This window comes from Dasypus novemcinctus, chromosome 10 (assembly GCF_030445035.2).
Source record: "Dasypus novemcinctus isolate mDasNov1 chromosome 10, mDasNov1.1.hap2, whole genome shotgun sequence".
NCBI lineage: Eukaryota > Metazoa > Chordata > Mammalia > Cingulata > Dasypodidae > Dasypus > Dasypus novemcinctus.
In genome coordinates, this window is record NC_080682.1 from 61,146,198 (window position 1) to 61,174,021 (window position 27,824).

The 27,824-nt window shown below is 42.1% G+C and overlaps 1 protein-coding gene across 2 annotated transcripts in view; it reads left to right on the forward strand.

The window, feature by feature from the left end:
• DCDC1 (doublecortin domain containing 1) overlaps nt 1-27,824 on the forward strand; it is a 661,015-nt gene that overhangs the window by 574,336 nt on the left and 58,855 nt on the right. The window contains exons 24-26 of one of the 2 annotated variants that reach the window (XM_058305602.2): nt 19,217-19,352; nt 23,120-23,279; nt 27,140-27,298. In XM_058305602.2, coding sequence (XP_058161585.1) covers nt 19,217-19,352; nt 23,120-23,279; nt 27,140-27,298 — 455 coding nt within the window. The remainder of the gene's footprint in view (nt 1-19,216; nt 19,353-23,119; nt 23,280-27,139; nt 27,299-27,824) is intronic. The other variant, XM_071218130.1, reaches the window with a different exon arrangement.

Consider the following 27,824-nt stretch of genomic DNA (forward strand, 5'->3'; position numbering starts at 1 on the left):
GTTCTAACAAGAGCAATCAGGCAAGAAAAAGAAATAAAAGGCATCCAAATTGAAAAGGAAGAAGTAAAACTTTTGCTATTTGCAGAAAATCCCCCAAAATCTATTAAGAAGCCACTAGAGCTAATAAACAAATTCAGCAGAGCAGCAGTATACAAGATTAATATGCAAAAAACCAGTAGTGTTTCTATACACAAGTAATGAGCAATCTGAGGAGGAACTCAGGAAAAATATTCCATTTATAAGAGTGACAAAGAGAATCAAATATTTAGAAATAAACTTAGCCAAAGATGTAAAGCACTTGCATTCAGAAAATTACAATACATTGCTAAAAGAAATCAAAGAACACCTAAATAAGTGTAAGAACATTTCATGTTCATGGATGGAAAGATTAAATATTGTTGATGTCAATTCCACCTAAATTGACATACAGATTCAGTGCAATCCTGATAAAAATTCCAACAGCTTTTTTTTTAAAGAAATGAGAAACCCATTTATTTGGAAGGACAAAGGGCTCCAAATAGTCAGTCATTAAAAAGGACGAACAAAATAGGAGGACTCTCTCTTTCATGTTTTAAATCATATTACCTAGCTACAGTGGTAGAAACAGCATACTGGTATAAAGATAGACACGTAGACCAATGGAACTGAATTGATGTTTGAGAAACAGACTCTCACGCCTATGATCAAGTGATTTTTGACAAGGTTGTCAAGCCCACCCAGCTGGGCCAGGACAGTCTATTTAACAGATGAGGCTGGGAGAACTGAGTATCTATATCCAAAAAAAAAAAGGAGAAGAAAAGAAAAAAAAGAGGCCCCCTTTCTCACACCTTATACAAAAATTAACTCAAAATGAATCAAAGACCTAAACATAAAAGCAAGAACCATAAAATTCCTAGAAGACCTGATGGTAGGTGGCGGTCTCTTAAACATTACACTGAAAGCAAAAGCAACAAAAGAAAAAAATGGATAAATGGGAACTTCTCAAATTAAACACTTTTGTGCTTCAAAGGATTTTGTCAAGAAGGTGAAAAAAAAAGACAACCCACTCAATGAGAGAAAATATTTGGAAACTACATATCTGATAAGGGTTTGATTTCCATGCTATATAAAGAAATCTACAACTCAACAATAAAAGAGCAAGCAATCCAATTTAAAAATGAGCAAAAACCTTGAATAGGCATTTTTCCAAAGAAGAATTACAAATGGTGAAAAAGCTCCAGAAAAAATGTCCAATGTCACAATCTACTAGGGAAATGCAAATCAGTACTACAATGAGGTATCCTTTCACATGATGGCCATTATTAAAAAACAAAAACAAGAAGTGCTGGAGAGGATGTGGAGAAGTAGGAACACTCCTTTGCTGTAGGTGGGAATGTAGAATGGGGCAGCCTCTGTGGAAGGCAGTTTGGTGGATCCTCTTGAAGCTAAATATAGAACTGCTGAATGATCTGGCAATCCCTCTACTAGGAATATATCCAGAAAAATTGAAAACAGAGTTGCAAACCGACATTTGTGCACTGATGTTCATAGCATCATTATTCACAATTGCCAAAAGATGGAAACCACCCAAGTGTCCATCAACCAATAAATGGATAAACAAAATGTCATATATTCAAACAATGGAATATCATGCTGCTGTAAGAAGAAATGAAATTGGAACCCATATGACATCATGGAGGAACCTTGAGGACATTATGTTAAGTGAAATAAGCCAGATATGAAAGGATAAATGTTCACTGGGGTGATGACTACACAACTCTATTATGAAAGTGAGAGCCACTGAGTGTGTACAAGGCATAGGAGTGTATAACAGTGAACCATGTGGTGGAAGATAGACTGTGGTTAACTGTACAACTATGAGAGTGTTCTCTCATGAACTATAACAAATGTACAATACTAACACATAGTGTTAAGAGTAGGAGATGTATAGAAAAAATATACCAAGTTTACCCTATAGACCATGGTAATAGTCTGATCATGTTCATTCAAAATCTGTAACAAATATTCGACAACAATGTGAAGTGTTGGTGGAAGGTTTGACGTATGGGAGTTCTGCACATTATGCATTATTGTTTTGTACACTCACCACTTCTTTAATAAAAAGTGAAGAAGAATAAATTATCATCCATTATTTCATCATCTAGAAATACTTACTTTAACATTTTGGTGTTTATGCTGGAAGTTCATTTATACCAGGGGTGATCAAACTTCTTAAAAGTGTCGTATGGTAAATATTTTATGCCATGTGGACCAAATGGTCTTTGTTGTAACTATCTCAACTCTGCTATTGCAGCAGAAAACCAGCCAGAGACACCACATTAATGAATGTGTATGGCTGTGTTTCAGGAAAACTTCATTTACAAAAATAGGCAGCCTGTCAGATTTTGGGTCCCAGCCATAGTTTGTCAATTCCTGTTTTATATCTTCCTCCCTCCCTCCCTCCCTCCCTTCCTTCCTTCCTTCCCTCCCTCCCTTCCTCCCTCCCTTCCTCCTTCCCTTCCTTCCTTCCTCCCTCCCTTCCTCCCTCCCTCCTTCCTTCCTTTTTAAATAAATGTTTATTATTTGAGAATAATTATAGATTCCATGGAAATTGCAAGGATAGTAGACAGAAGTACATTTTTCACTCAGCACAAAAATCTTGAGATCCATCCATATCATTGCATTTATGAATATTTTGTTCCTTTTTATTACTGAGTAGTATTTCATGGCATGGCTTTATACAGCTTTGTTTAATCATTAACCTATTCTAGACCCATTTTAATTGTTTGCAGTGTTGGATATTACAAATAATACTATTCTGAAAAATTGTGTACTGTTGGCCTCCGCTGCGGCACTGCAGGCGGGTCACTGCAGGCGAGTCGCTGCCGGGGATCGGGCCTACTCCACGGCCTGACCGGGGCGGCAGCGGGCGGCTCAAGGCTTGGGGGACGCGCGGTTCGATGGAGGAAAAACCACGGAGACGAGGTCTATGCGCAGGTCTGATTTTATTCGGGAAGTACATGGGGTTTTATAGTGTCATGGAGGCGGGGAGGTTGTGGGAGGGGCATGTCTGCGGGGCAGCTGAGGATTGGCTGCAGAGGCAAGGGCGGACCTGTGGTTTATGACATAAGCCATTGATGGCAGAGGGGGTTGTTTCCGAGGTTGTGCCGGGGCGGATACGGGATGAGGGCGGTTGAAATGAGGCGGGGAGAACAGCGATCGGCTGGGAGGGGGAAGATAACAGTGGCTGGGAGGAGGGGCAGAGGGAGGCAGCAGCACAAACTGCTGCTGAGAAGGGCCATAATACAGGGAGGTTACGAGGAACAGGCGGGCAAAGTGTAAGGAAGCGAAAGGCAGGGTGGGAGCAGGGGACAATTGCTCCCTCTTTCGAAAATAAGAACGTACAGGTTTTGTGGGATTGACATTTTGTAGGGAGGAAAGATGAGGGGGGTGAGAGGAGGGGAAATAGGAGAGAAAGGAACGAGGAGGGGCTACCGGCAGGGGGCGTGGGGGCACGAGGGGGGCGTGAGCAGAGGGGAGGGCGGCTGAAATGCCCGATTCCCCATGCGGAGGGCAGAGAACCCGTACCCGCAGCTCGAGGTGACCACGATGGGCCCTATCGATGGCCGCCTCCTGCCACCTCCGTGAGCCACACCTGGGCGTGCCGGGCCTCCTCGGGAAGGGGATGGCTTTGGGAGAGGACTAGGACAGCTGTGGCCAAGAGCCTTTGCCGCTCTCGGTGCTGGCGAACGGAAACCAGGCGGTTGAAGAAGGGCGGCCCAAAGGGGCGTGGCCTGGGCTGAGGAGGCTAAGGAGAGCATAATGATGAGAAGGTGTAGGAGGGGGGGGGTGGTAGGAGGGCGCGGGGCAGGGGGGGCGCGAGCACGACGGAGAAGCTGGAGAATTTGCTGCTCGATGGAGGCATCTTCGAGGGAGAGACGGCTCAAGTGGCGGACAAGAAGACGACGTCGACGTCGCTCGCGGCGGGAGAGAGCTGGCGTGGTCCCTGCGGGTGATGGCGCAGGAGGGGCAGACTCAAGCGGGCTCGACTGGGCGACTGGAGGAGTCATCTGCAATGACAAGAGGAGAAAACCTCACGGGGGGGGTGAGGTGCGGAGAGGGGCCATCATTATGGCAGGGGGGAATCATCAGGGGGAAGGGGGTCGGGAGGTGGAAGGTCGGCAGGGCCGTGTGGAGTGAAGGGCTTAACAAGACGAGCAGGGATCCAGACAGGCTGGGGTGCAGATTCCGGGAAGACGCAGGCAAATCCTCGCCCTTGGGTGAGAAGGGGCGCTGGTCCGGTCCACTTGCTAGTGAGCGGGTCGCGCCAGAGGACGAGAGGGGCTGGAGTGGGCCGGTAAGAGGGCCCCCAGTGCTTGTGGACGGGCGAAAGCCCCTCAGAGTCAAAGGTCATCAGGTTGTGCTGGATGAGCACTTGCGTGACTGTTTCACGTGGGGTGAGGCGGGGTTGAGTCTCTCTAGTCTTCTGGACGAGGATCTTGAGGGTTTGGTGAATTCTTTCAACAAGTCCTTGGCCTTGCGGGTTGTATGCGATGCCGAAGTGGTGGGTGATGTTGTAGAGCTTCACAAACTCGGCAAAGGCGGCGCTGCGGTAGGCGGGGCCATTATCTGTCTTTATGTCCCAAGGGACTCCCATGAAGAGGATGGCTTCCCGGAGCGCTTGAGTGGCATACTTGGCAGACTCTCCCGGGAGGGCGTCGGCGTAGCAGAGGTGCGAAAACGTATCGATGGCAACATGAAGGAACTTCCATCGGCCAAAGGAAGCGACATGTGTGACATCTAATTGCCATCTAGAGTTGGGCCGCAATCCGCGCGGGTTGACACCCTGGGGCTGGAGTGGCCCCAGGGGCAGCAAAGGTGCGCAGGAGCGGCACGCACGCACCAGATGTTTGCATGTCTCGATGGGAAGTTCTGGGAGGAGTCGATGGAGGGCGGGCGCACCAAGATGGAAGCGCGCATGCAAGGTCTTTGCCTGGTTGATAATGTCTCCTACGGCAGCTGCGGGGCTAAGGGCATTGATGGAAGCACCTTGGGCGGCCTGGTCAGCGAGATGGTTGCCGTGAGCCAAGGGGCCTGGGAGGCCTGAGTGGCTCCTAACATGGGCAATGAACCAGGGTTGTCGCCGCCTCTCTAAGAGGAGTTGAAGGTCAGCTAAGGCCAGGTTGATGTCCCGGTTGCCGATGCTAGCAGGCGGCAGGAAGGCCACAAAGGCAAGGATATGAGAGACCTGCAGGCAGTAGAGACTGTCCGTGAAGATATTTACTGGCTGGTCCTGGAGGTATTGGAGAGCCAGAGTGACGGCTTTCAATTCGGCCACTTGGACAGAGCTGCTATGTCGGCGGGTGTGGCAGAGGGGTTGTGTGGAGTTGGGCTTGTAGAGGACTATAGCAAGGCAGTGCTTGGAGGCATCAGTGAAGGCGATGGCGGCGTTGGGGAGTGGCTTGGAGGACGGGAACGGGAAATGGTCAGGAGCTGCGACGGGGAGCGTGCTGAGGCCTTGTATGAGGCGGTGCTGGGGGAAGTGATTATCGAATGGGCCGGAGAATAGGAGGAACAGTGCCTGCATATCTATGGAGTCCTTTAGCAAGTGAGTGACCTGCTGAGTTGTAAGGGGCCAAATGATGACATCTGGATGACGCCCGTAATGGTGGGTGGAGCGCTCAACAAGGGCGATGGCGAGCTGCGCGAACAGGACGGATTGGGGGGTGATTTTGCAAAGCTTGCTTTTGGCTAAATGGACCCACAGGAGTGGACCATCCTGCCAGATGAGGCCAGTGGGGGTCCCACGGGTGGGAAGGACAAGTCCTGCGAATGGCTTGTCTGGGTCTATTCGCTGGAGCAAGCAGTCCATTAGGGCAGAGTTGACACAGCTCAGGGCGCACTCTGCTTCATACGACAGGGTGACCCTCTTTGTGGGTGCCTGTGATGGTGGGCCAGTGGTCTGAAGGAGCTGGAACAGAGGCTGCAGCTGATGTGTGGTGACTGGCAGCGACGGGCGCAGCCAGTTGAGCTGGCCACAAAGCTGTTGGAGATCATGGAGCGTCATGGTTTTGGGGACGTTTATAAGCGGCGCCATGGGCGTGACCGTTTCCGAGATTTCAAAGCCCAAGAATTGAAACGGTGGGTGGAAAACGGCTTTCTCTATGTTGATCTGAAGACCGATATCTTTCAGATTGGAGAGAAGACTGGCAACTATAGCTTGTAGTTTTGGCTCGCTCGGATGGGCTACAAGGATGTCATCCATGTAATGCACGATAGTGGCCTCGGAGGTTAAGGGCTCAATAGCAGTAGCCACAAACAGCTGGCAGATGGCAGGGCTGTTCTTCATGCCTTGGGGGAGGACTTTCCACTGATACCGTTTGGCAGGCCGGTGGTGGTTGGGCTGGGGAACAGTAAAGGCGAACCGTGGGCGGTCATCCGGATGCAGGGGGATAGAGAAGAAGCAGTCCTTGATGTCGAGGACTGCCACATACCAATCTCGCGGGAAGGCTGACGGGTGAGGCATGCCGGGCTGAGGAGAGCCCATGGGTTTGATGTGCTTGTTAACCTCTCGCAGGTCGTGGAGGAGGCGTGGCTTGCCAGATTTTTTGATGATGAAAAAAATGGGAGTATTGTATGGACTGGTGGAGGGCTCAACATGGCCAGCACGGAGCTGCTCTTCCACGAGGTCCTGAAGAATAGCTAGTTTCGGGGCAGTCATAGGCCATTGCTCCACCCAAATGGGTTCCTCTGTGTCCCATTGCAGAGGAACGGGTGCTGGAGGTCGAACGTGAGCAACGGCCAAAACTATTGGGGGGGCAGTGATGGCTGCGAAGTAAAAAGAACGGTGCCTGACTGGTGAAGAATGTCACGCCCCCAAAGGACTTGCTTGATATCCCTGAGAACCAGGGGACGGAAGAACCCTGACCGTCCATCGGTGTCATGCCAGGCAAGATCTTCAGCCGCCTGTTGCGAGGAGGACTGGCCTGTGGCGCCTACGATGATGGGTCCGGCTGTGAGTGGGAAGTCACGAGCTTGGGAGAGTGGGATGCAGGAGATTTCGGCGCCGGTGTCAAGAAGGCCGTCCATCCACTTTCCATTGACCTTGATGGTGAGGCGCGGCTGCGAAGCGGGCGACATGGGAACGGACCAGTGGATGCCTATGGGCGGGGCTGGCGCGGGGCGATTGGAGCCTCTTGGTGGCGGGGCTGAGGCTTGCCCCGCTGCCCGTTTAAAGGCTGTCTCGGAACACGGCGATCACGAGCCCAATGATACCCTTTTCCACAGCACGGGCAGGGGGTGGAGGGCGGCCGGGCGGCAGGAACAGGGCGCGGTGGTGGCACCATAGGCTGGACTACGGGTTGCGGCGGAGCCGGAAGGTTGGGGCACTCACGAGCGAAGTGGCCCAATTCGCCGCAGCGGAAGCAGGTGTTGGTTGTTTGGACTGCCGCGACAATAGCCGCTGCAAGCGCAGATGCTTGCCCAGAAACTCCGGAGCATGCGAGGACCCAGTCTTGGAGCGGCTTGTCACGAAGGGGACGAATGATGGCTTTGCAAGCTGGGTTAGCCCCCTCCTGCAGGATGTCCTTAACGAAGGACTCGCGGGCTGCATTGCCGACAACTCGCCTCTCTGCAGCGGCCTGCACACGAGCTACGAACTCGTTAAACGGCTCCTCGGGTTTTTGGAAAAGCTTCACGAGGGGCTCTGGGGCGGCCGCGGCGCACGAACGGAAGGCTCGAAAAACACAGTCACGGAGCTGGATGAAAAACCCAGGCGGGGTGGCAGTGTAGGCGCTGGGATCGCTGTAAGGGCCGAACCCGAGAAATGCGTTTGCAGGGTAATGCACACCCTGACGAGCATTGTCGGCAATCTGATTGTCGATCAGGACACCGAGATGGGCTCGCCAGTCAATGAATTGCCCGGGGGAGAGAACCGCTCGGGCTAGAGAGATCCAGTCGTAAGGGATGCAGCGAGGGATGGTCATACGCTCGAGAAGGTCTTGGGCATGAGAGCTGGCAAGGCCATCCTCTTTTATCGCGTTGCGGAGCATTTGGATGTCTTTGGGGGAAAAGGGGACCCACGCTTGTGGGCTCTGCGGAGTGCGAGCGGGATTGAGGGGGAACATCTGAGCCAGAGGCGGAGTGGGGGAGGTGAGAAAGGCGGTGTCGTACGCTGGTGGAGGAGGATTCCCGATGCTCCCGCTATTGCTGGGGCAGGCGGGAGGTGAAGTGGGCCATGGAGGTGAGGCATGGGCGGTGCCACCGGGCGCCGGCCAGGAGGGCGCGGCGGCAACGGTGTTCCTGATTGGCCAAGATGGCGGCACGGTGACGTCACGCCTGACATCACTTCTGGCCTCGGGCCAAGATGGAGGAGTGGCCACGTCATTTCCAGGTACAGGCCAAGATGGCACCGGAGGCTCTGCCGGTTTAGCCGAAAATGGCGATCGGCAGGCATCCGGGACGGGACCAGATGGCGACGAGACAGGAAGAGGTGGGTAAAGGCGGGAAGAGGGCGCCGAGGAAGAAGAAGGAGGAGGTGCGCCATGTTGGCATTGTTTGCAGGACGCGGTGGGGGGGGGAGAAGGCGGGGGGTCGCCATGTTGGTTGGGGTCCGGATCGGAGGCTGTGGGGGGATCCAGTTCGAGCGCGGCCTCTAGCTGGGCGGACAGAGAACGAGCATCGTCGTCTCCATCAGGATCGCAGGTGAGAGGGTGGCTAGGCTCACAGGCGAGAGCGGAGGCAGGGGAGGGCACACCTTGGAGACAGGCGCGGATAGCGACGAGGGTCGGGATAAGGCCGGGGGGAAACTGCTTGTGATCGTGCTCCATAGCGGACGTCACCCGCTGAATTAAACGTTCGTAGGTCTCTGGGCTCCAGAGAGCACAGGTGACGAGCCAAGGGTTAAAGGGTAGGAGAAGGTCCCAATACCGCTGTAGCTGATGGAGAGAGACCTTCACGTGGTGAGGGCAGCGAGCAGGCGGACTTGAGGAACCTGACGGGATGAGAGGGAGGCCCCCATCGCGGCAGAGGGCTCAGGAGGGGGGTGAAGGGAGCAACGCCGGAGAGTCCCTACCTTGAGCGGCGGCACGGGAGGACGGCGATGGGTCCCGTGCGAGGGGTCAGCAGCGGGCTGGCCAGACGAGGGGCCGTAGCTGGGGTCCCTGTTCGGGCGCCACCTGTTGGCCTCCGCTGCGGCACTGCAGGCGGGTCACTGCAGGCGAGTCGCTTCCGGGGATCGGGCCTACGCCATGGCCTGACCGGGGCGGCAGCGGGCGGCTCAAGGCTTGGGGGACGCGCGGTTCGATGGAGGAAAAACCACGGAGACGAGGTCTATGCGCAGGTCTGATTTTATTCGGGAAGTACATGGGGTTTTATAGTGTCATGGAGGCGGGGAGGTTGTGGGAGGGGCATGTCTGCGGGGCAGCTGAGGATTGGCTGCAGAGGCAAGGGCGGACCTGCGGTTTATGACGTAAGCCATTGATGGCAGAGGGGGTTGTTTCCGAGGTTGTGCCGGGGCGGATACGGGATGAGGGCGGTTGAAATGAGGCGGGGAGAACAGCGATCGGCTGGGAGGGGGAAGATAACAGTGGCTGGGAGGAGGGGCAGAGGGAGGCAGCAGCACAAACTGCTGCTGAGAAGGGCCATAATACAGGGAGGTTACGAGGAACAGGCGGGCAAAGTGTAAGGAAGCGAAAGGCAGGGTGGGAGCAGGGGACAGTGTACAAGTTTTTGTGCGAATGTAAGTTTTCATTTCTCTTGGATAAATGCAAAAAATGTGCTTTTTGGGTCATATTTTAAATGTATGTTTAGTTTCTTTTATCAAACTGCCTAACCATTCTCCAAAGTAACATTTTACATTTCTACTTGCAATGTGTAATACATCCAGTTTTTTCATAAATTCACAGCATTTAGTATTGTCCCTATTTTTTAAATTTTAGCTTGTTCTAATAGGTGAGTATTAATATTTCATAGTCATCTTAATTTGCTTTCCCCTAATGGCTAGTGGTGGTGAACATCTTTTATTTGCTTATTTGCCATCTGTGGTAGGTTGAATTATGTACTCCAACATAGTCATTAATTTAAATCCACATTCCTTTGGGTGTGAACCCATTTTAAATAGAACTTCTTGAAGATGTTATTTTTAGTTAAGGTATGACCAATTTGCAAGAGGGTAGTTCTTAGTCTGTGTTGCTGATACCCATAATTACAGCCACCAGAAAGGAAAGGACATTATCATGTGACAAAAGACAGAGATGCCAGCCAGTGAATCCCAAGGATGCTTGTTTTCAGGGAGAAAGCAATTTTTGCCTGTGCTTTGATTTTAGATTTCTAACTTCTAGCCTCAAAACTGTGATCCCTCAAATGCTGTTAAAGCCAAAGCAGTTTTGATATTTGTGATAGCAGCTCTGGCAAACTAAGGCATCCATACATCTTTGATGAAATGTCTGTTCATGTCTTTTGCCCATTTTCTAACTGGAGATTTTAATTTTTTTTTTTTTTTTACTGTTCAGGTTAGAAAGTTCTTTATGTATTCTAGATATGAATCCTTTAATAGATATGTGGTTTGCGAATATTTTCTTCCAGATTGCAACTTATCTGTTTATCATTTTAACAGGGTCTTTTGCAGAGAGAAAATGTTTAAATTTTAATGAAGTCCAATTTATCACTTTTTCTTTTATGGATCACATTTATAGTGTCATGCCTAAGCACTGTTCACTGAGCCTTACCTCCTGAAGATTTTTTCTTAATTTACTTTAAAAGTTTTATTGCTTTGTCTTTTATATGTAAACCTATGGTCCATTTTGAATTAATTTTTGCGTAAGATTGGTGTTTATGTTGAGTTTATTTTTTTGCCTATGGAAGTTCTGTTGTTCCAGCACCTTTTATAGATAAGACTATCCTCTCTCCACTTAATTGCTTTTGCGTGTTGGTCAAAATCAATTGACCCTCCTTGTGTGGGGCTATTTCTAAATTCTCTAATCTGCTCCATTGATCTGTCTATCCCTACATCAGTACCACATAATCTTGATTACTGTAACCATATAATAAGTATCAAAATCAGGCAGGGTAATTGCTCCCACTTTATTCTTTTTCAAAATTGTTTAAGTAGTTCTATTTCCCTTGCCCCTCTATATAAATTTTAAATTATTCTTAACTACATATATTAATACAAAAAATCTTACAATGATTTGCATAGAAATTGCATTAAATGCATATATCAATTTGGAAAGAATTGTCATCTTTATTATGTTGAATCTTCTCACCCATGAATATGGTATGTCTCTCCAATTATTTAGATGTTCTTTTATCTCTTACATCAAAATTTGGTATTGTTTAGTACACAAGTCCTTTAAATGTTTTGTTGGGTTATACCTACATAGTTCATTTAGTTTTGAATAATTGTAAAAGGTGTTTTATCTTTAATTTCAGTTCCTAAATGTTCACTGTTAGTATAGAAAATACACTGTATTTTATATACTGTGTATGTGTGTATTTTATATACTGTTTTCATGTTAATCTTATATCCTGTGATTTTGCTGAATTCACTTATTAATTGTAGAAACATTCTGGTCAGTTCTTTGGATTTTCTGCATAGACTATCATGTAATCTTCAAACAGGGACAGTTTTATTTCTTCCTTTCCAATCTATATGCATTCTACTTTTTATTACAAGCGGTATTTCATGGTATGCATTATTGCTTTGGTGAGAACTTCTATTCCTGTGCTGAATAGCAGTGGTGAAATTGGACATCCTTGCCTTGTTCTTGATCTTAGGGGAAAAATACTCAGTCTTTCACCATTAAGTGCGATGTTTTCTGTAAGTTTTTAAAGGGATGTTCTTTATCAAGTTGAGGAAGTTTCCCTCTATTCCTGGTTTTCTGAGATTTTATCATACATGAGTACTTTTCTGTTAAATGCTTTTTTTTTTTTCATCAGTTGATAGGATCATGAGATTTTTCTTCTTGTCACTCTTAATATGGTAGATTTCATTGCTTGATTTTTAAACACTGAACCAGCTATGCATCCCTGGAATAAACCCCACTTAATTATCATGTCTAATTCTTTCTATTTTTAATTTTTAAATTCTCTTTGCCAGTATTTTGTTAAGGATTTTTGTGTCTACATTCATAAGGGATGTTGGTATACTGTTGTCCATTTTTTGCACTTTCTCTGTACTACTAGCTTCATAAAGTGGGTTGGGAAGTGTTCCCTCCTCTTTTATTTTCTAGAAGAGACTGTGTAGAATTGATGTTAATTCTTCAAATGTTTGGTAGAATTTTCCAGTGAAATCATCTGGGCTTGGATGATTTTTGGGGAGTTTTAAAATTACAACTTCAAATTATTTAGTAACAGGTTTATTAAAATTATCTATTTTATATTGGTTGAGGTGTGTTAGCTTCTGCTTTTAGAGGAATTGATATGTTTCATCTAAGTTGTCAAATTTATGTATGTAGAGTTATTCAAAGAATTCCCATATTCTTTTTTTTTTTAAACATGTATAGCTTTTATTCACTTACTCAAATTCCTTGATGTTAATTACCTGCATTCCACTTTGTTTCCTCCCCACTTCTCTTTTTCTTTTGATATCTACAGGGTCTGCAGTGATTTCTTCTTTCAGTCCTGATATTGTTATTAATAATTTGTGCTTTCTCTCTTATTTTCTTTGTCAGTCTTGCTAGAGGTTTGTGAGTTTTATTGATCTTTAAAAGAACCAGCTGTTTTCCTGTTTTCAATTTCATTAGTCTGCTATTATCTTTATTATTTCCTTCCTTCTGATTGCTTTAGGATTATTTTGCTCCTCTTTTTCTAATTTCTTGAGGTAGGAGATTAGATGACTGATTTTGGATTTTTTTCTTTTCCTACATGTATCTTTAGAGCTATACATTTCCTTAATAACACTGCATTACCTGTCTCCCACAAAGTTTGATGTGTTGTATTTTTATGTTACTATACTCAATGTACTTTTTAAATTTAAACCCAAGATTTCCTTATTGACCCATGGATTATTTAGAAGTGTGTTGTTCTTTAGTTTCATGTATTTAGAGATTTTCCTGTTATCTTTCTGATATGGATTTCTTTTTTGAATCCATTGTGGTTGGAGAACATACACTGTATATTTTAAATTCTTTTAAATGTGTTGAGATTTCCTTTATGGCCCAAGATATCATCTAACTTGTATATGTTTCATGTATGCTTTAAAAGAATGTGTGTTCTTCTTTCGTTAAATTCTAATTAAAAAACCAGGAAGTGTGAGCCCTCCAAGCTCATTCTCCTTTGCAAGAAGAAGCTGTGCTAGTCAGAGTTCCTACCATTTCAGATAATTTTAATGATTGGCTTTTCCATTTTTGCATAGATGGTTTTGGAACTTTGATTGGAGTTACATTGAATCTATAAATTGCCTTGGGTAGGATTGACATCTCAATGATATTTAGTCTTCCAGTCCATGAACATGGAATATCCATTGTTTATTTAGGTCCTCTTTGATTTTTGTTAGCGGTATTTAGTAGTTTTCTTAATACAAGTCCTTTATATCCTTGGTTAGATTTTTTCCATAGATATTTGATTCTTTTAGTTGCTATTATGAATAGAATATTTTTCTTGACTTCTTCTTATGATTGTTCATTGCTTCTGAATGTAAACACTAGTGTTTTTGCATGTTGATCTTGTACTCTGCCACTTTATTGAATTCATTCATTAGCTCTCAGAGCTTTGCTGTGGACTTTTCAGGATTTTCTCTATATAGGATCTTGCATCTTCAAATAGGGAAAGTTTCATTATTGTTTTCCAATTTTGATGCCTTTTACTTCTTTTTCTTGCCTAATTGCTTTGGCAAGAACTTCCAGTATCATGTTGAATAACAGTGGTCATAGTGTGCATCCTTGTCTTGTTCCTCATCTTCAAGGGAAAGTTTTCAGTCTTTTACTGGTAACTAGGGTATTAGCTGTGGGCTTTTCATACATGGCCTTTATCATGTTGAGGAAGTTTCCTTCTATTTATGATGTCTAAGTATTTTTATCAAGAAGGGGAACTGTATTTTGTCAAATACCATTTCTGCTTGAATTGAGATGATCATGTGTTTTTTCTTCATTCTGCTAATGTGATGTATTTACATTAATTGATTTTCTTATGTTGAACCAATCTTGTATAAAGTGATAAATATCATTTGATCATGTTGTATAATTCTTTTACTATGCTGTTGGATTGAGTTTTCTAGTATTTTCCATTTATATCCATAAAAGATATTAGTCTGTAGTTTTCTTTTATTCTGGTATCTTTATCTGGCTTTGGTATGAGAATAATGTTGGTCTTGTAGAATGAATTAGGGAGTGTTCCCTCCTCTTCAGTTTCTTGGAAGAGCTTGAACAGAATTGCCATTGTCTTCTTGGAATGTTCAGTAGAATTCCTCTGTGAAGACATCTGTTCCTGGGCTTTACTTTGTTGGGAGGTTTTTGATTACTAACTTACTCTCTTTACTAGTAACTGGTTTGTTGAGATCTTCTATTTCTCCTTGAGAAAATGTAGATAGCTTGTGTGTTTCTAAGAATTTGTCCATTTCATCCATGTTATCTAATTTATTGGCATACAATTGTTCATAGTATCATCTCATAGTACTTTTTATTTCAGCAGTATCAGTAATGAAAGTTCATTTCTGGTTTTCATTGTTTGTATCTTCTCTTTTTTTTCATTGTCAGTCTAGGAAAATTTTATCAATTTTATTGATCTTTTCAAAGAACCAACTTTTGGATGTGTTAATTTTCTATTTCATATATTTCCACTCTGATCTTTGTTATTTCCTTCCTTCTGTTCAGTTTGGGTTTAGTTTGCTCTTCATTTCCTAGTTCTTCTAGATTTGAGATTTGGTCTCTGATTTGAAGTCTTCTTTTTTAGTGTATGCTGCATCCCATAAGTTTTGTAGTGTTGTATTTTCTACTCATTCACCTCAAAATATTTCCTAATTTTGCTTCTGACTTCCTTTTTAACCCATTGGTTGCTTAAGGCTATGTTGTTAAATTGCACCTATTTGTGTATTTTCCCATTCTCTCCCTGTTATTAATTTCTACCTTCACTCCATTGTGCTTGGAGAAAATGCACTGTATGACTTCAATATTTTTTAATTTATTGAAACTTTCTTTGTGACCTAATATATGGTCTATCCTTAAGAATGATGAATGTACACTTGAGAAAAATGTGTACTCTGGTTTTGTTGGGTAAAGTGTTCTATATATGTCTGTAAGGTCTGGTTGGTTTAGAGTATTATTCAAGACTTGTGTTTCTTTATTGATCTTTTAACTAGATGTTCTATCCATTTTTGAAAGTCATGTAAAAAATGTTCCTACTATTTATGTAGAACCATCAATTTCTCCCTGTCAATATTTGCTTCATGTATTTTAGAGTTCTGCTTTTAGGTTTGTATATAGTTATAATTGTTACATCATATTGAATTGTCCCCATTATAAGTGCATAATAGATATCTTTGTCCCTCATAACTGTTTTTGACTTAAAGTTAATCTTATTTAATATTAGTGTAACTACCCTACCTCTCTTTAGGTTACTACTTGCATGGTATATATATATTTTCTATCCTTTCATTCTCAACCTACTTGTATTTTTGAATTTAAGGTGAGTCTCTTGCAGACAGTTGGATACTGCTTTTTAAAATTCTGCCAATCTCAGTATTTTGACTAGAGAGGTTAATACATTTACATTTAAAGTTATTACTGATAATGTATGTTTTTCTTCTGCCATTTTGCTATTTAGCCTTTGCATATTTTATACCTTTTTTTACCCGTCAATACTTCTGTTAATGCCTCCTTTCATATTTATTTCATTTTTTGTGTGTGAGTTGTATGATATTGAGTTCCTTTACTTTTCTACATGGGTATGTTTTTAATCTATTTTCCTTGTGGTTATCATGAAGTAATATTTAACATACCTAATATATATCATATTAGATTTCATAGAAACTTAACTTTAATAGCATACATGTATGCTTTTCCTATAACCATCCATTCTCCACCCTTTTTGTACTTGTTACCACTTATATCTTTGTACATTGTATATACAAAACCATAAGTACATCATTACTTTTTTAGGCATTTTTTTAGCAGCTGTAGGAAATAAGAAGTGGAGTTATATATTAGTCAGCCAAAGGAGTACTGATGCAAAATACCAGAAATTGGTTGGTTTTTATAAAGGGTATTTATTTGGGGTAGGAGTTTACAGATACCAGCCCATAAAGCATAAGTTACTTTCCTCACCAAAGTCTATTTGGAGCAAGATGGCTGCCAAAGTCTGTGAGGGTTCAGGCTTCCTGGGTTCCTATGTTCCTGGGGCTTGCTTTTCTCTGGGTTCAAGGTTCCTTTCTTCCTGGGGCTGGTTTCTCTTTCCTCTGTGCGCTAACTTCTAGGGGCTCTAGCTTAAGTCTTCAGCATCAAACTCCAACATCAAAACTCCAATATCAAAAAAATCTGCAACTCTGGACTTTGCCATGCCTTTTATCTGTGAATCCTCACCCACCAAGAGGCAGGGACTCAATGCCATAATGACATGGCCCAATTAAAGCCCTAATCATAACTCAATCATGCCCAGGTACAGATCAGATTACAAACATAATCCAATATCTGTTTTTCAAATTCATAACCATATCAAACTGCTACAAGTTACATACCAAACAAGACACTACATTAACATCGACACTTATAATTACCCAAATGATTACTTTTACTGCCAGTCTTTATTTCTTTATGCTGCTTTGAACTACTGTCTAGGGTCCTTTCCTTTCCATCTGAAGAGCTACCTTCAGCATTGCTAGTATAGCAGGTTTAGAGGTGATGAACGTCCTCAGTTTTTGTTTATCTGGGAATGTCTTAATCTCTCCCTTATTTTTAAAAGAAAGTCTCACCAAGTATAAAATTCTTGGTTGGTAACTGTTTTCTTTCAGCACTTTAAGTATTTTAACCCACCACCTTCTTTTCTGCATGGTTTCTCATGAGAAATTTGCACTCAATCTAATTGAGATTCCCTTGCACATAACACATTGCTTTTCTCTTGCAGCTTTCAGAACTCTCTCTTTGTCTTTGTATTTGATAATGTGATCAATCTATAATAGGGTGTATTTTTCTTAATGTTTATTGTGTTTGATGGTCTCTGGGGTTCTTGGATATGCATATTCACCTCTTTCGGTAAGTTTGGGAAGTTCTCTGTCATTATTTATTGGGATAATTCTTCTGCCCCTTTCTCTCTTTCTTCTTTTCTAGGACCCCCATAATGCATATGTTGGTCACTTGATGGTATCCCAGAGGTATCTCTGGCTATTTTCATTTTGTGTAATTCTTTTTTCTTTCTGCTCCTCAGCTTGACTGATTTCAAGAGTCTTGTCTTCTAGTTTACTGATTCTTTCTTCTACCAGCTCCAATCTCCTCTTGAAACCGTCTATGGGAATTCCTCTATGGGAATTTTTCTTTTAAGTTATTGTGGTCCTTAATTCCAGTAGCTCTGTTTGGTTCCTTTTAAAAATGTTTATCTCTTTACTAAGAATCTCAAATTGCTCATTCATTGTTTTCGTGATATCCTTTAGTTCTTTCTCTGTATTTTCCTTTATTTCTTTGAGCATTTATAAGATCATTTATTTTAAGACTTTGTTCAGTATTTCCACATTCTGTTCTTCTTCCTTGATGTTTTCTGAATTGTTATCCCCTTCATCTGGATGGGCCACCATTTTCTGTTTCTGTGTTGTACTCTTTTTTTGCACACTGTACATTTTAATATTTTAACATGCTAACTCTAGGATTTGTACCCTGATTGTTTCTTAATTTTGGATATAGCTGGTGATAAACAGAGATTTTTCTCATGCTTCCGCTCTCCTATCAGGAAGGTATGCCTAAGGTGAATATAGTGTGCAGGGTTTTTCCTGTCTTTCTGAGCCTGTGTCTTGTCCTGAGCTTTTGCTTGTTAGTTATTTTGGATTCCTCTGTGTACAGACATTTGGTTTCCCCTCTGTTTCAGGAGACTTCCCTCCTTTGCATATTTGATGCTGGAGAGTCTTTGCTCCAAACTTTCTACGTCTGTAGTTTCTTATACTCCTTTCATTATCTCAAGCTGCTTTTGTCTGGAGGGCAAATTCTTGGAGGAGGGGTATGCAGAAGAGGATTTTCCCATATCAGTCTTTCCCACCTGAAAGGGGGCCAGGGACCAACATGGAGGTGCAGTACATTACCACAATGCACTGAGGGTGAAATCAGGAAGGGCACCATGAGTTTTTCCAAGGTTCCCCAAAGCTGAGTTTTCTTGGCCTGCCTAGTAAATGCAGCCTTCAATTACCTGTCCCCTGCAATCCTTAGGAAGAGCAGCATCCTTAAATCTCCACTGCCATCCTCTCTGTCTGGGGTGGTTTTGAACAATGGCAACTATCACACCTTTGTCCCAGAGTGTTGAAACAATGCCTGCCACTGCCCCTGTCCAGGGCAGGTTGAAATAATGGCTGCCCTGAGAGCCATTCCCCTGTGATCCAAAGTCACTAATCAAAAGCCATGATTAGTGATCAGTCATGCCCACCCCTGGTCCTGGGGAAGAAGGTTTTTTAAATGTCCCTTTCTGTCACCAGCAAGCTGGCCAGGGACTGGACTGCATGGCAACCTTCCATGTGAGTGGGGGATGGGTGCTAGTAGCTGCTATGTGAAAAGAACAATATACTGTTCTTGTAATTTATCAGCCTCTTTTTCTTGCTCTTCCATGGATGCTGTACAGTGCTCATCTGACCTCTGGAGTTTCAAAATACTTATTTCAAACTGTTCTTGCCTGTTTAAAATTTTTCTGGTGGAAGGATTGATTCCTAGAACTCTCTACTCCACCACAATGATGTATTTGCTGCTTTTGTAGTTTCACATATTTAGTTCTCACCTACTATTGCATAGTTGGATTGTTTCTAGCATTTTATTATATACAATGCTACAGTGAACACCCTTGTTCAAATTATTGATTTGATTATTTATTTCTCTATGCCAAATTTCTAAAAGTTAAATTGCTAAAACAAAGGATATACATAATTATTCTGATTTATTTTGCATAAAATTATTTCATCTATGATTCTTAAGGGCAGACTGGCACTGTACCCAAATACAATTCAATAAAAACACTTCTGAAAATTTATAACAGTGCTACTTGGGTACATAATTCTCTGTTGATTTAAACTTGGTAATTTTCAACCCACCTGACTAGAGGGTCATTTCTTTGACAGGTGTATGCTTCCTGTGGAGAACATTGGATTAATCCTGACCTGTCCATTTCTCAGCAAAAGAAACAAATCTTCCTTAGGCACCTAGCATCAGACATTTCCAAAATTCAGTCTTTCTGTAATACACATAAGACAGAAAGTAAGTATTGGGGTTATTTACTTTAATGCATCTGACAAAATAAAATGCTTGATGGTTGTATTAGTCAGCCAAAGGGGTGCTGATGAAAAATACCAGAAATTAGTTGGTTTTTATAAAGTGTATTTATTTGGGGTAGGAGCTTACATTTACCAGGCCATAAAGCATAAGTTACTTCCCTCACCAAAGTCTATTTGGAGTAAGATGGCTGCCAATGTCTGCAAGGGTTCAGGCTTCCTGGGTTCCTACATTCCTGGGGCTTGCTTTTCTCTGGGTTCAAGGCTCCTTTCTTCTTGGGGCTGGCTTCTCTTTCCTCTGTGAGTTTACTTCCGGGGCTCCAGCTTAAGTCTTCAGCATCAAACTCCAACATCAAAGCTCCAACATCAGAAACCCCCAATTCTGTTCTTTGCTATGCCTTACCCACCAAGGGGTGGAAAGTCAATGCCCTAATCATAACTTAATCAAGCCCTGGTACAGATCAGATTACAAACATAATCGAAAATCTGTTTTTCAAATTCATAACCATATCAAACTTCTACACTCCACCCTCTGAATTCCAAAAAGACATTACAATATTTGAAAAAACCTTAAATCAGTAACAATCAAGTATTAAATCATATCACAATCAATTTAAAGAAAAAACAGGTTGTCTTGGGGCAAAGTCCTGTCTGCTATAGATCTCTGAAACTTACAAAACAATTCATCTGCTTCCAAAACACAAATGGACAGACAAACGATAAACATTCTCATTACAATAAGGAGAAATTGGGAGGGAAACATGAGTCACGGGTCCTCTACAGTTCAGTAAACTGCAGGGCATCATCCATTCGATTTCAAAGTCTGAGAGTTATTATTAAGAAGATGGTTTCTTCTCCTTGGGCCCCTATGGGAACCCACACTTTCCACTGGCTTGCCCAACAGCCATTTTCTTGGTTCCACCCTCATCAAGCATACAGGTGTTGACCAAGCTCCAGACCTCTCCCTCCAAGAGTGTTGGGGGGATTGCCACACCTTACCCAATCTTTGGGTTAGAGTCTTACCCCCCTAGTACAGTGATGTGAATACATTTCCCCTAACCTTTGGCATACAGGCTCAACCCTCTCACAGCAACGAGTTGACCACCTGACCTTCCCTAAACTTTGGGAGACAGGTCTACCCCTCTCAGACCTGTGGGGTGCCGACCTTAACTGCCCTAATCCTTGGGGAATGTGCTCCATGCTCTCTGTAACCTGGGGCAGCAAAACTCTCCCACAACATCAGACAGGAACATCCACGCTCTTCAACTGCTGGGGCAAACTCACCCTCTTTGTACACATGGATGCAGTTCCTCTCTTAGCCCAAGGTGATGTCCTAATTCCAGATCTCAGCTTCCATGGTTTTCCTCTTAAAGCTGTTTTTCCTTCAATCTTTCCTTTTCATGTCCTTTTTATTCCAGGCTGACAGTGGTTTTGTTTATACAGCTCTCTCAAAAGTCTGTTGGTTTAGCATGTGGGAAGCAGGGGTCCCAAGAAGAAAGGAGCCTTGAACCCAGAGAAAAGCAAGCCCCAGGAATGTAGACAGTAAGACTATCTACAAGTTTTTCCAACATAACTGCATCTTCCCTCCTGATTTACAAGTTCCAAGTTTAGTTAAGTCCTCCAATTGGGCACTTTCATCTGGGACCCTGATTTCCAGAGGCTTGGATTTTTCAATCAGTTTCTGTTTTCTTTATGCCTAACAATTCAGTTCTCAGCTTATCTCGCTCATCTAGCATTTTGCTATAAGCTGCAAGCAGAAGCCAAGCCACATTCTCTGGGTTTACTTTGGAAATTTCTTCAGCTAAACGCCCAAGCTTGCCATTTTCAAATTTTGCCTTCCATAAAACACCAGGAGGTAATCTTGCTAAGTTCTCTGCAACTTTAAAACATAGGTTGCCTTTCCTCCAGTTTCCAATAACAGTTTACAATAAAACAGTTCCAATAAAAGTTTGCTTTTAAGGCATCGTGAAAAGTCTCTTTAGCATCCATATTGCCATCAACAGTCTCTTCAAAGTGATCTAGGCCTTTTCCATTAAGCATCTCACAATTCCTCCAAAAAATACCCCATCCCCATTTAAAAAACCGTTCCACCATTTCGGTGATTGCAAAAGCACTTCCCTACTTCTCAGTACCAAATTCTGTACCCTGTTTTCTCCACAAGGCCAGCTGTAGACTACCAGGTGAATGGCTCTGTCTCTTTCCCCGGGGCTCCAGCTTCTCTTCAGCATCAAACTCCAACATCAAAACTCCAACATCAGCAACCCCCAACTCTGTTCTTTGCCATGCCTTTTATCTGTGAGCCCCACCCACCAAGATGTGGGGAGTCAATGCGCTAATCACAACTCAATCATGCCCAGGTATATATCAGATTACAAACATAATCCATCATCTACTTTTGGAATTCATAACCATATCAAACTGCTACAATGCTGTTGCTGTTTTTCAACCCAAGTTTATTTGAACAGGTCAGATATTAGAAACTATTTCACTCCTACATTTTGTCTTTTGACTCTTCAGACTAATTTTTACATTTTAACAGGGCTGTGTATTTTAATACATGTGCAGGGAGAATGCAATTTCTTTATTTTGTCTATAACAAATCTGTCCTTTTGTGTGAGCCCTCTGTACCTCATTAAGGGCAAATAATAAATGCCAATTTGGTTTAAAGTTTATACAACCCATTAATTTAAATAATCCCTCTAGGGTGCATTTTCAGATTAGCAGTCTCCAAAACCTCACTCTAGTTCCTCCTAGCAAGACTGTCAGTAACTCCCGGGTCATAGCTGTACTCCCTAGAAACCAGATTCTGCTGCACCACCAGGTCCACATGTCTGTGCCTCAAATTGGAGTGGTGAGGATAGCTCAACTGGTGACTTTTTCTCAGCATCCTGAATACTGAGCTGTGCCTTCAATCTTTCCTGGGCGTAGATTAGATACCCAAAGCAAAGCCTTTGGTGGTGGGGTTGGGGCAGGGAGTCAGGATATAATGTGTTGGTTTTCTGCCTTTCTCTGCCTCCTGCCTCAAATCTCTTCAGGCCCAGAAATGGTGGGTTTGCCCCAGGTCAACCCTGAGGCTAAACCCCTAACATGCTAATTGGGAGGTAAAGTTATTTGGAAAAATCCTAAAGTGTGTCTGCTTCATCCTAACTCTCATGGCTGTTGTCTTATGGCAATATGAAGTGTTTGAATGTCAAAAACTATATATCATGTACTTTTTGGTGTATTATTGTTACTCTATAATATTTCTATTTTCTTGATACTCTTCCTTCCCTTATGGCTGCTCCAGGAACCAGGACAAAGATTATAAACACAGAAAGGCAAAAGAGAACAATCAATTAAAATAATCTAAAATGTTACCCTATTGCATATATTGAATACTGTACAGTCAGCTTTGCATGCATCACTGCAGACATGGGGACTTTGACCAATGAATTGGGGATCCCAGAGAATGATATAAAGACATGTGTCTAAACATATGTGGCTCCTTTGAACAGTTAGAATTTAAAGCAATTAAACTTATTTTTGAAAGAACCTATTTTTAGTGCTTTTAACTAAGACTGTTTTGAGAAGGAAGTATCTACAAAAATTAATTGAAAATAAATCCAACTTAATAAATAGTTTAAAAGTCTCTTAGAATTCTCTCTCTTACACCAGATAGTTGGAAATTTTTTTCCACATTTTTATTTTGGTTTGTGTTTGCAAATTCCTAGTGCTCTGCAATCATGTCTAATATGTTGTTGTATTTCTGCTCAGCTTTTGTTTTAGAAGTCCAAAATGACATTGTTTTGGGAGCCAAGCTTGCTGTGCATAAACCTGTAGCAATTTTTGGGGAAGAGGAGCAAATTATAGAACAAGAGGAAAAACAAATGCAAAAAACAGCTTCAAGGACAGAAAATGCTCCTAGAGAAACTCTGTAAGTAATCAGTGTGGCCAGAAAAGCTACATGGTTGTTATCTGAACTCAGCTCATGAGCCCCATTAGAGTACAGACCCCATGCAAGGAATTTGCCCCAAATTTGTGTAACTGACATTGGGTAAAGAGATAGTATTTAATTGGTATTCTGGCAAAAGGGCAGAACTGGAGCTTCAACATTTAACAAACACAGTGATCTCCTTTGAGTAATTTTGCTATAATGTTGTTATTTTTAAAAGACTAGAATCTTAGAATGGCAGACATCTTTTCCAGGAATTCATCATGTTTTGTTTTTGTAATTATATTTATTTCAAGAAAAATTTTGCTTCTTCCAATAACTTGGTTCAAATTATATGCATGTTAATTTACATTTGTCATCTTTCTCCTGGATTACTGTAGTAGCTTTCTGATTGGTGCCCATAATCTTCCAATTCACCTCTTAATTTCCTTTAGGGACAACTATCTTTCTAAAACACAATCCTTTTCATGCAGTTCTTTAAGGGCTACCAGTTACAGGCAGAAAGAAATCTTAGTCTGGACTACAAAGCCCTTCTTTCTCTGGTCCAGGCCCACCACTGACCCTCATGTGAATCTCCTTGGTCCTTCTTTTCTGCCACATAAACGCCAAGTTCCTGTCCAGCAGCTACAGGCAGTTCCCTGAACATAGCACACTGCATCTACACTCAGTAGCAGGCCCCTGAGCCTCATATTCATTTCTCCCACCTGTAGTGCCTTTCCTTGCTCCGTACCCACCTGTGGAATGTTCTTCATCCTTCACGTCTATCGTGGCAATAATGATTGTGTATAGTAATGCACTTTCTCAGGTTTCCCTGCTAACCTGAGAACTCCTTGAAGGCAAGGACTTTTTCATTTATGCTCTGTGAAAAGCAGAGTACCTGACTTTAATAACAATTTATTCACTAAATGAATAAATGATTGAATGAGTTTTCACATAAAAAAGCCAAAGATAGCCAGTGAACTAATGCTGTAATAATTATGGAAACTAAATTATGTACCATTACAAACTATTTGAAAAGTTTTTTTAAAATTCTCAATTATAAAACTACCAACTTTCATTTTAGTAACCAAATTTCCTCACTTTGATGGGTGATCCATCTGGTCATACATCCTGACACAAAGACACCAGAGTCATTTTTCAGGGAAAGTGTATGAAGTAGCCTATATGGCATTTCTCTTCACCTTTAGGGAATTTACCACAAACTTTCCTTATATTACTTAATAGACTGTTCTACCTTCGATTTTCTAAAAAGTGTATCATCTAGCCTTTGAGTTATTAGACTGTGCTTGGAAAAAACAAAACAACAAACAGAAAGTAAGAAAGAAACATTACCGAGAACAAAGATCCTCATAGTTCTGATTCATAGAGTTCACGAAGGCTTAGAGTCCTTAACGTGGTTGAGTTCACTCACAGCACAAGGAAGGAATCTCTTGCACATGCCCAGCAGGCTCTTTCTGATCCAGCCTCTTCCTAAATACTCCCAGTAACAGGGAGATTACTAATTCACAAGGCAGACCATTCTGATGTTCCAATAATTAATTAATTAGAACATCTCCATCCTATTGTCTCATCTGTTCCTCTGTATTTTAAGCCCTATTCCTCTTCTACTTGAAAGTCCTTAAAATAGACAGAGCTCATTATCTCAATAACAGCATTATTTCTTTTCCAGGCTAAATCTCACCAGTTTTCTGAACCATTTCTGATGACACAATCCTGTTTCATCTTACATTAAAAAGTCACTGTAAGATTTCCCCAGACTTCCATAGGCATGTGGTGATGCCTTTGGAGGTTTTCATGTATTTGGGAAATGGGATGATTTAAGGAGGAACATCTATAAGGCAAGAGGCTAGAATACAAGCCTAGACAGAGCCATTTTAATCACTGAGTTCCATTTAAAGATGTCTGGTAAAAACAATAAGAAACAAAATGAAGAAGAAACCCTGGGATCACTAACTTCTACACTGATGGGAGAAAGATAGGTCTGGGCAGTGCCCTGGGTGGAGGTGATGGTGGCAAAGAGTTTCTCATCTCCTCCCTGAATTACAAGACGAAGCCCTGCCCACCTCTTGAGCCTCACCTCATACTACCCTACCCCTCACTCACTGCACACCTGACACACCTATCTTTCTGTTCCTCAAAGGGGCCAAATATATTCTTGCTTCAGAATCTTTGCATTTGTTCTTTCCTCTGCTTGGAATGCTCTTCACATGGCTGAATCCTTCCCCTTGTCCAGGTCCCAATTCAAAGTGTCACCTCTCCGGGGGTCCCTTCTCTGATTCCATTACTGAAGTAGACCCTATACCCACCCTAGTAAATTTTCACCCCACTATCCTGTTTATTCCAGTCATAGCACTTGTCTTACTTATTTACATGTGTACTATCTGTCTCCTTCCGACTAGAATATAACCTCCATGAAACCTGAGAACTTACCTGTTTTGTTCATCACTGTATCTCAAGTACTTAGAACTCTGCATGTCATATAGCTCATAAACAATAAATATTAAGGGAATGAATGGCTAATTAATAAACGATTAACTAAGTGAATGAATGAACAAATGAATGGATTAATAAAACAAAATGGATTTTTCAAAGGCTGTTTAAAATTGAGTTGACTGCACTTTATTTGCCAGGAAGCCCAATTCCAAATAAGAAAATTAAAAGGATCTCATTTGTACCTTGCTTAAAATAGTGAAACTAAGGATTATGATTTTTTTCTCTCTCTTTTCATGAAAGAAATGCAGTTGTGGTACAGCTATGTTTCTGGTCTTCAACACAAGATGGCACTGTTGATTTTTTACTGTTAGTGAAATTTTTGTCTTCAGAAGCTGCCTGTTCTGAATGAGGCAATTGTTACCCACCATTTTCATAGCCGCATGTGATAATTTTGTTATATTTGAAAAGTGTGCGGTCAGCTCTGCTAGCACTGGGAATTGTCCCCGAAGATTTTGGTAATTTGGTATTGCTTGCAGTTATATCAAATTATCACAGGTACTTTAGTGACCACGGCCTCCCCCAGAGAACTTTCTTTATACATATGAAAGTTTTAGAGTGCTCAAATATGTTTGCTTCTTTGCCTGTACATTTATTTTGCCTTCTGTCTTCTTCATATTGTGTCATGATCCCCATGTTCAGTGTGCCCTAAACTGTGGCCTGGAACTTGATATACATGAATCTAAATGATGGCTACTGCTCTGGTCCACATTTTCATTTTAATAAGAAGCCAGAGCTTGGCTCAATTTTTCGAACTCTATTTACTCTCAATATTTGGTATATTTTTCTCTGTCAAAAACTGGCTCATGTGTGCTGACACTATTTGATTCTCCTAGGTTTTTCTATTTATCTTAACTTACTCTCTATTTATCTTACCATATTCCATCAACACAGTAGCTACAGTGATGGTAAGATTCCTTAACATTGTCTAATAAATAAAGTTTATGAAACTCAATAACCTAGACTGTACTCTTCCAGACAGAATTATGATCCACTTTATGGGTTTGCCAGAGGAAGTCTCTTTATACGTTAGTTATGAATTTCTTAAAGTACCGAGTAGTCTTAATCTTTGTAATTTTAAAAATATCATACATGGCCCCATTTTTTTTCTGAGTAACTATCATAAAGATAAATGTTAATTATTATGTAATTGAATAATTTTATTGTGGCCTTACATTAAAATCTAAAATTTTTATTAGTAAGGTATGGATTTGTAGTTAGACATTGGTGTGGAAATATGATTTACAGATGCATCAATGTCTTGCAAGATACACTCTTATGACACCTCAGAGAAAATTCTGTGTGCACAAATGAGAATTCTTAGATTTGTGTTTGCTTCTGAATCTTGATAGAGATTCACATGCAAGAGCCCATCTCCGAATGAAGGCTTGTCACACAGTTCTCAGGTATGCCTGGCAGGAAACTTCTCGTGATGTTGATGAGGATGATAGTCTTCCGAAGAAAATGAGAAAAGGGCTCTTTGGAAATTTTGAAACACAGAAGAAATTCAGGTAAAAAAGTTGCAAGGGATTCTTGTTAGAGACTTCTACCTGGCCTTAGGATAGCTCATTTAGCGGCAAAAATATTCCTGAGCATTAGCACTTCTGTTACCTGCTGCCTTACAGCAACACATATATTTTTTCATTTCTTGTAATTTTGATTAAAGTTTTAGCAAGTGTTTGTGGGTAGGTCCTTCTTCCGTAGTTTATTGTGAGCAGTGAAATTTCTTGTTCTCTGGTGTGTCTCCTGAGAACATAACAGAAGGCCAAGTATTTGTTGAATGGAATGCATGAATAAATTTATGAATAAGCAGGCAAGATTCCCTGATGTCTTTAACAAATGAGTAAAATGCAATTTCTTCTGTTTTAAATGTTTATATTTTCCAGTCAAGGTCAGATGAAATGACATAAATCTGTACTACTTTGTATTATTTCATAATCTTTAGACATTTGCTTCCCATTACAGTTGTTGCTGGAATATGTGAGTCAAGCAGTTTTGGTGCTTCAACATTTAGCATTAGTACATGTGATAGTAGGG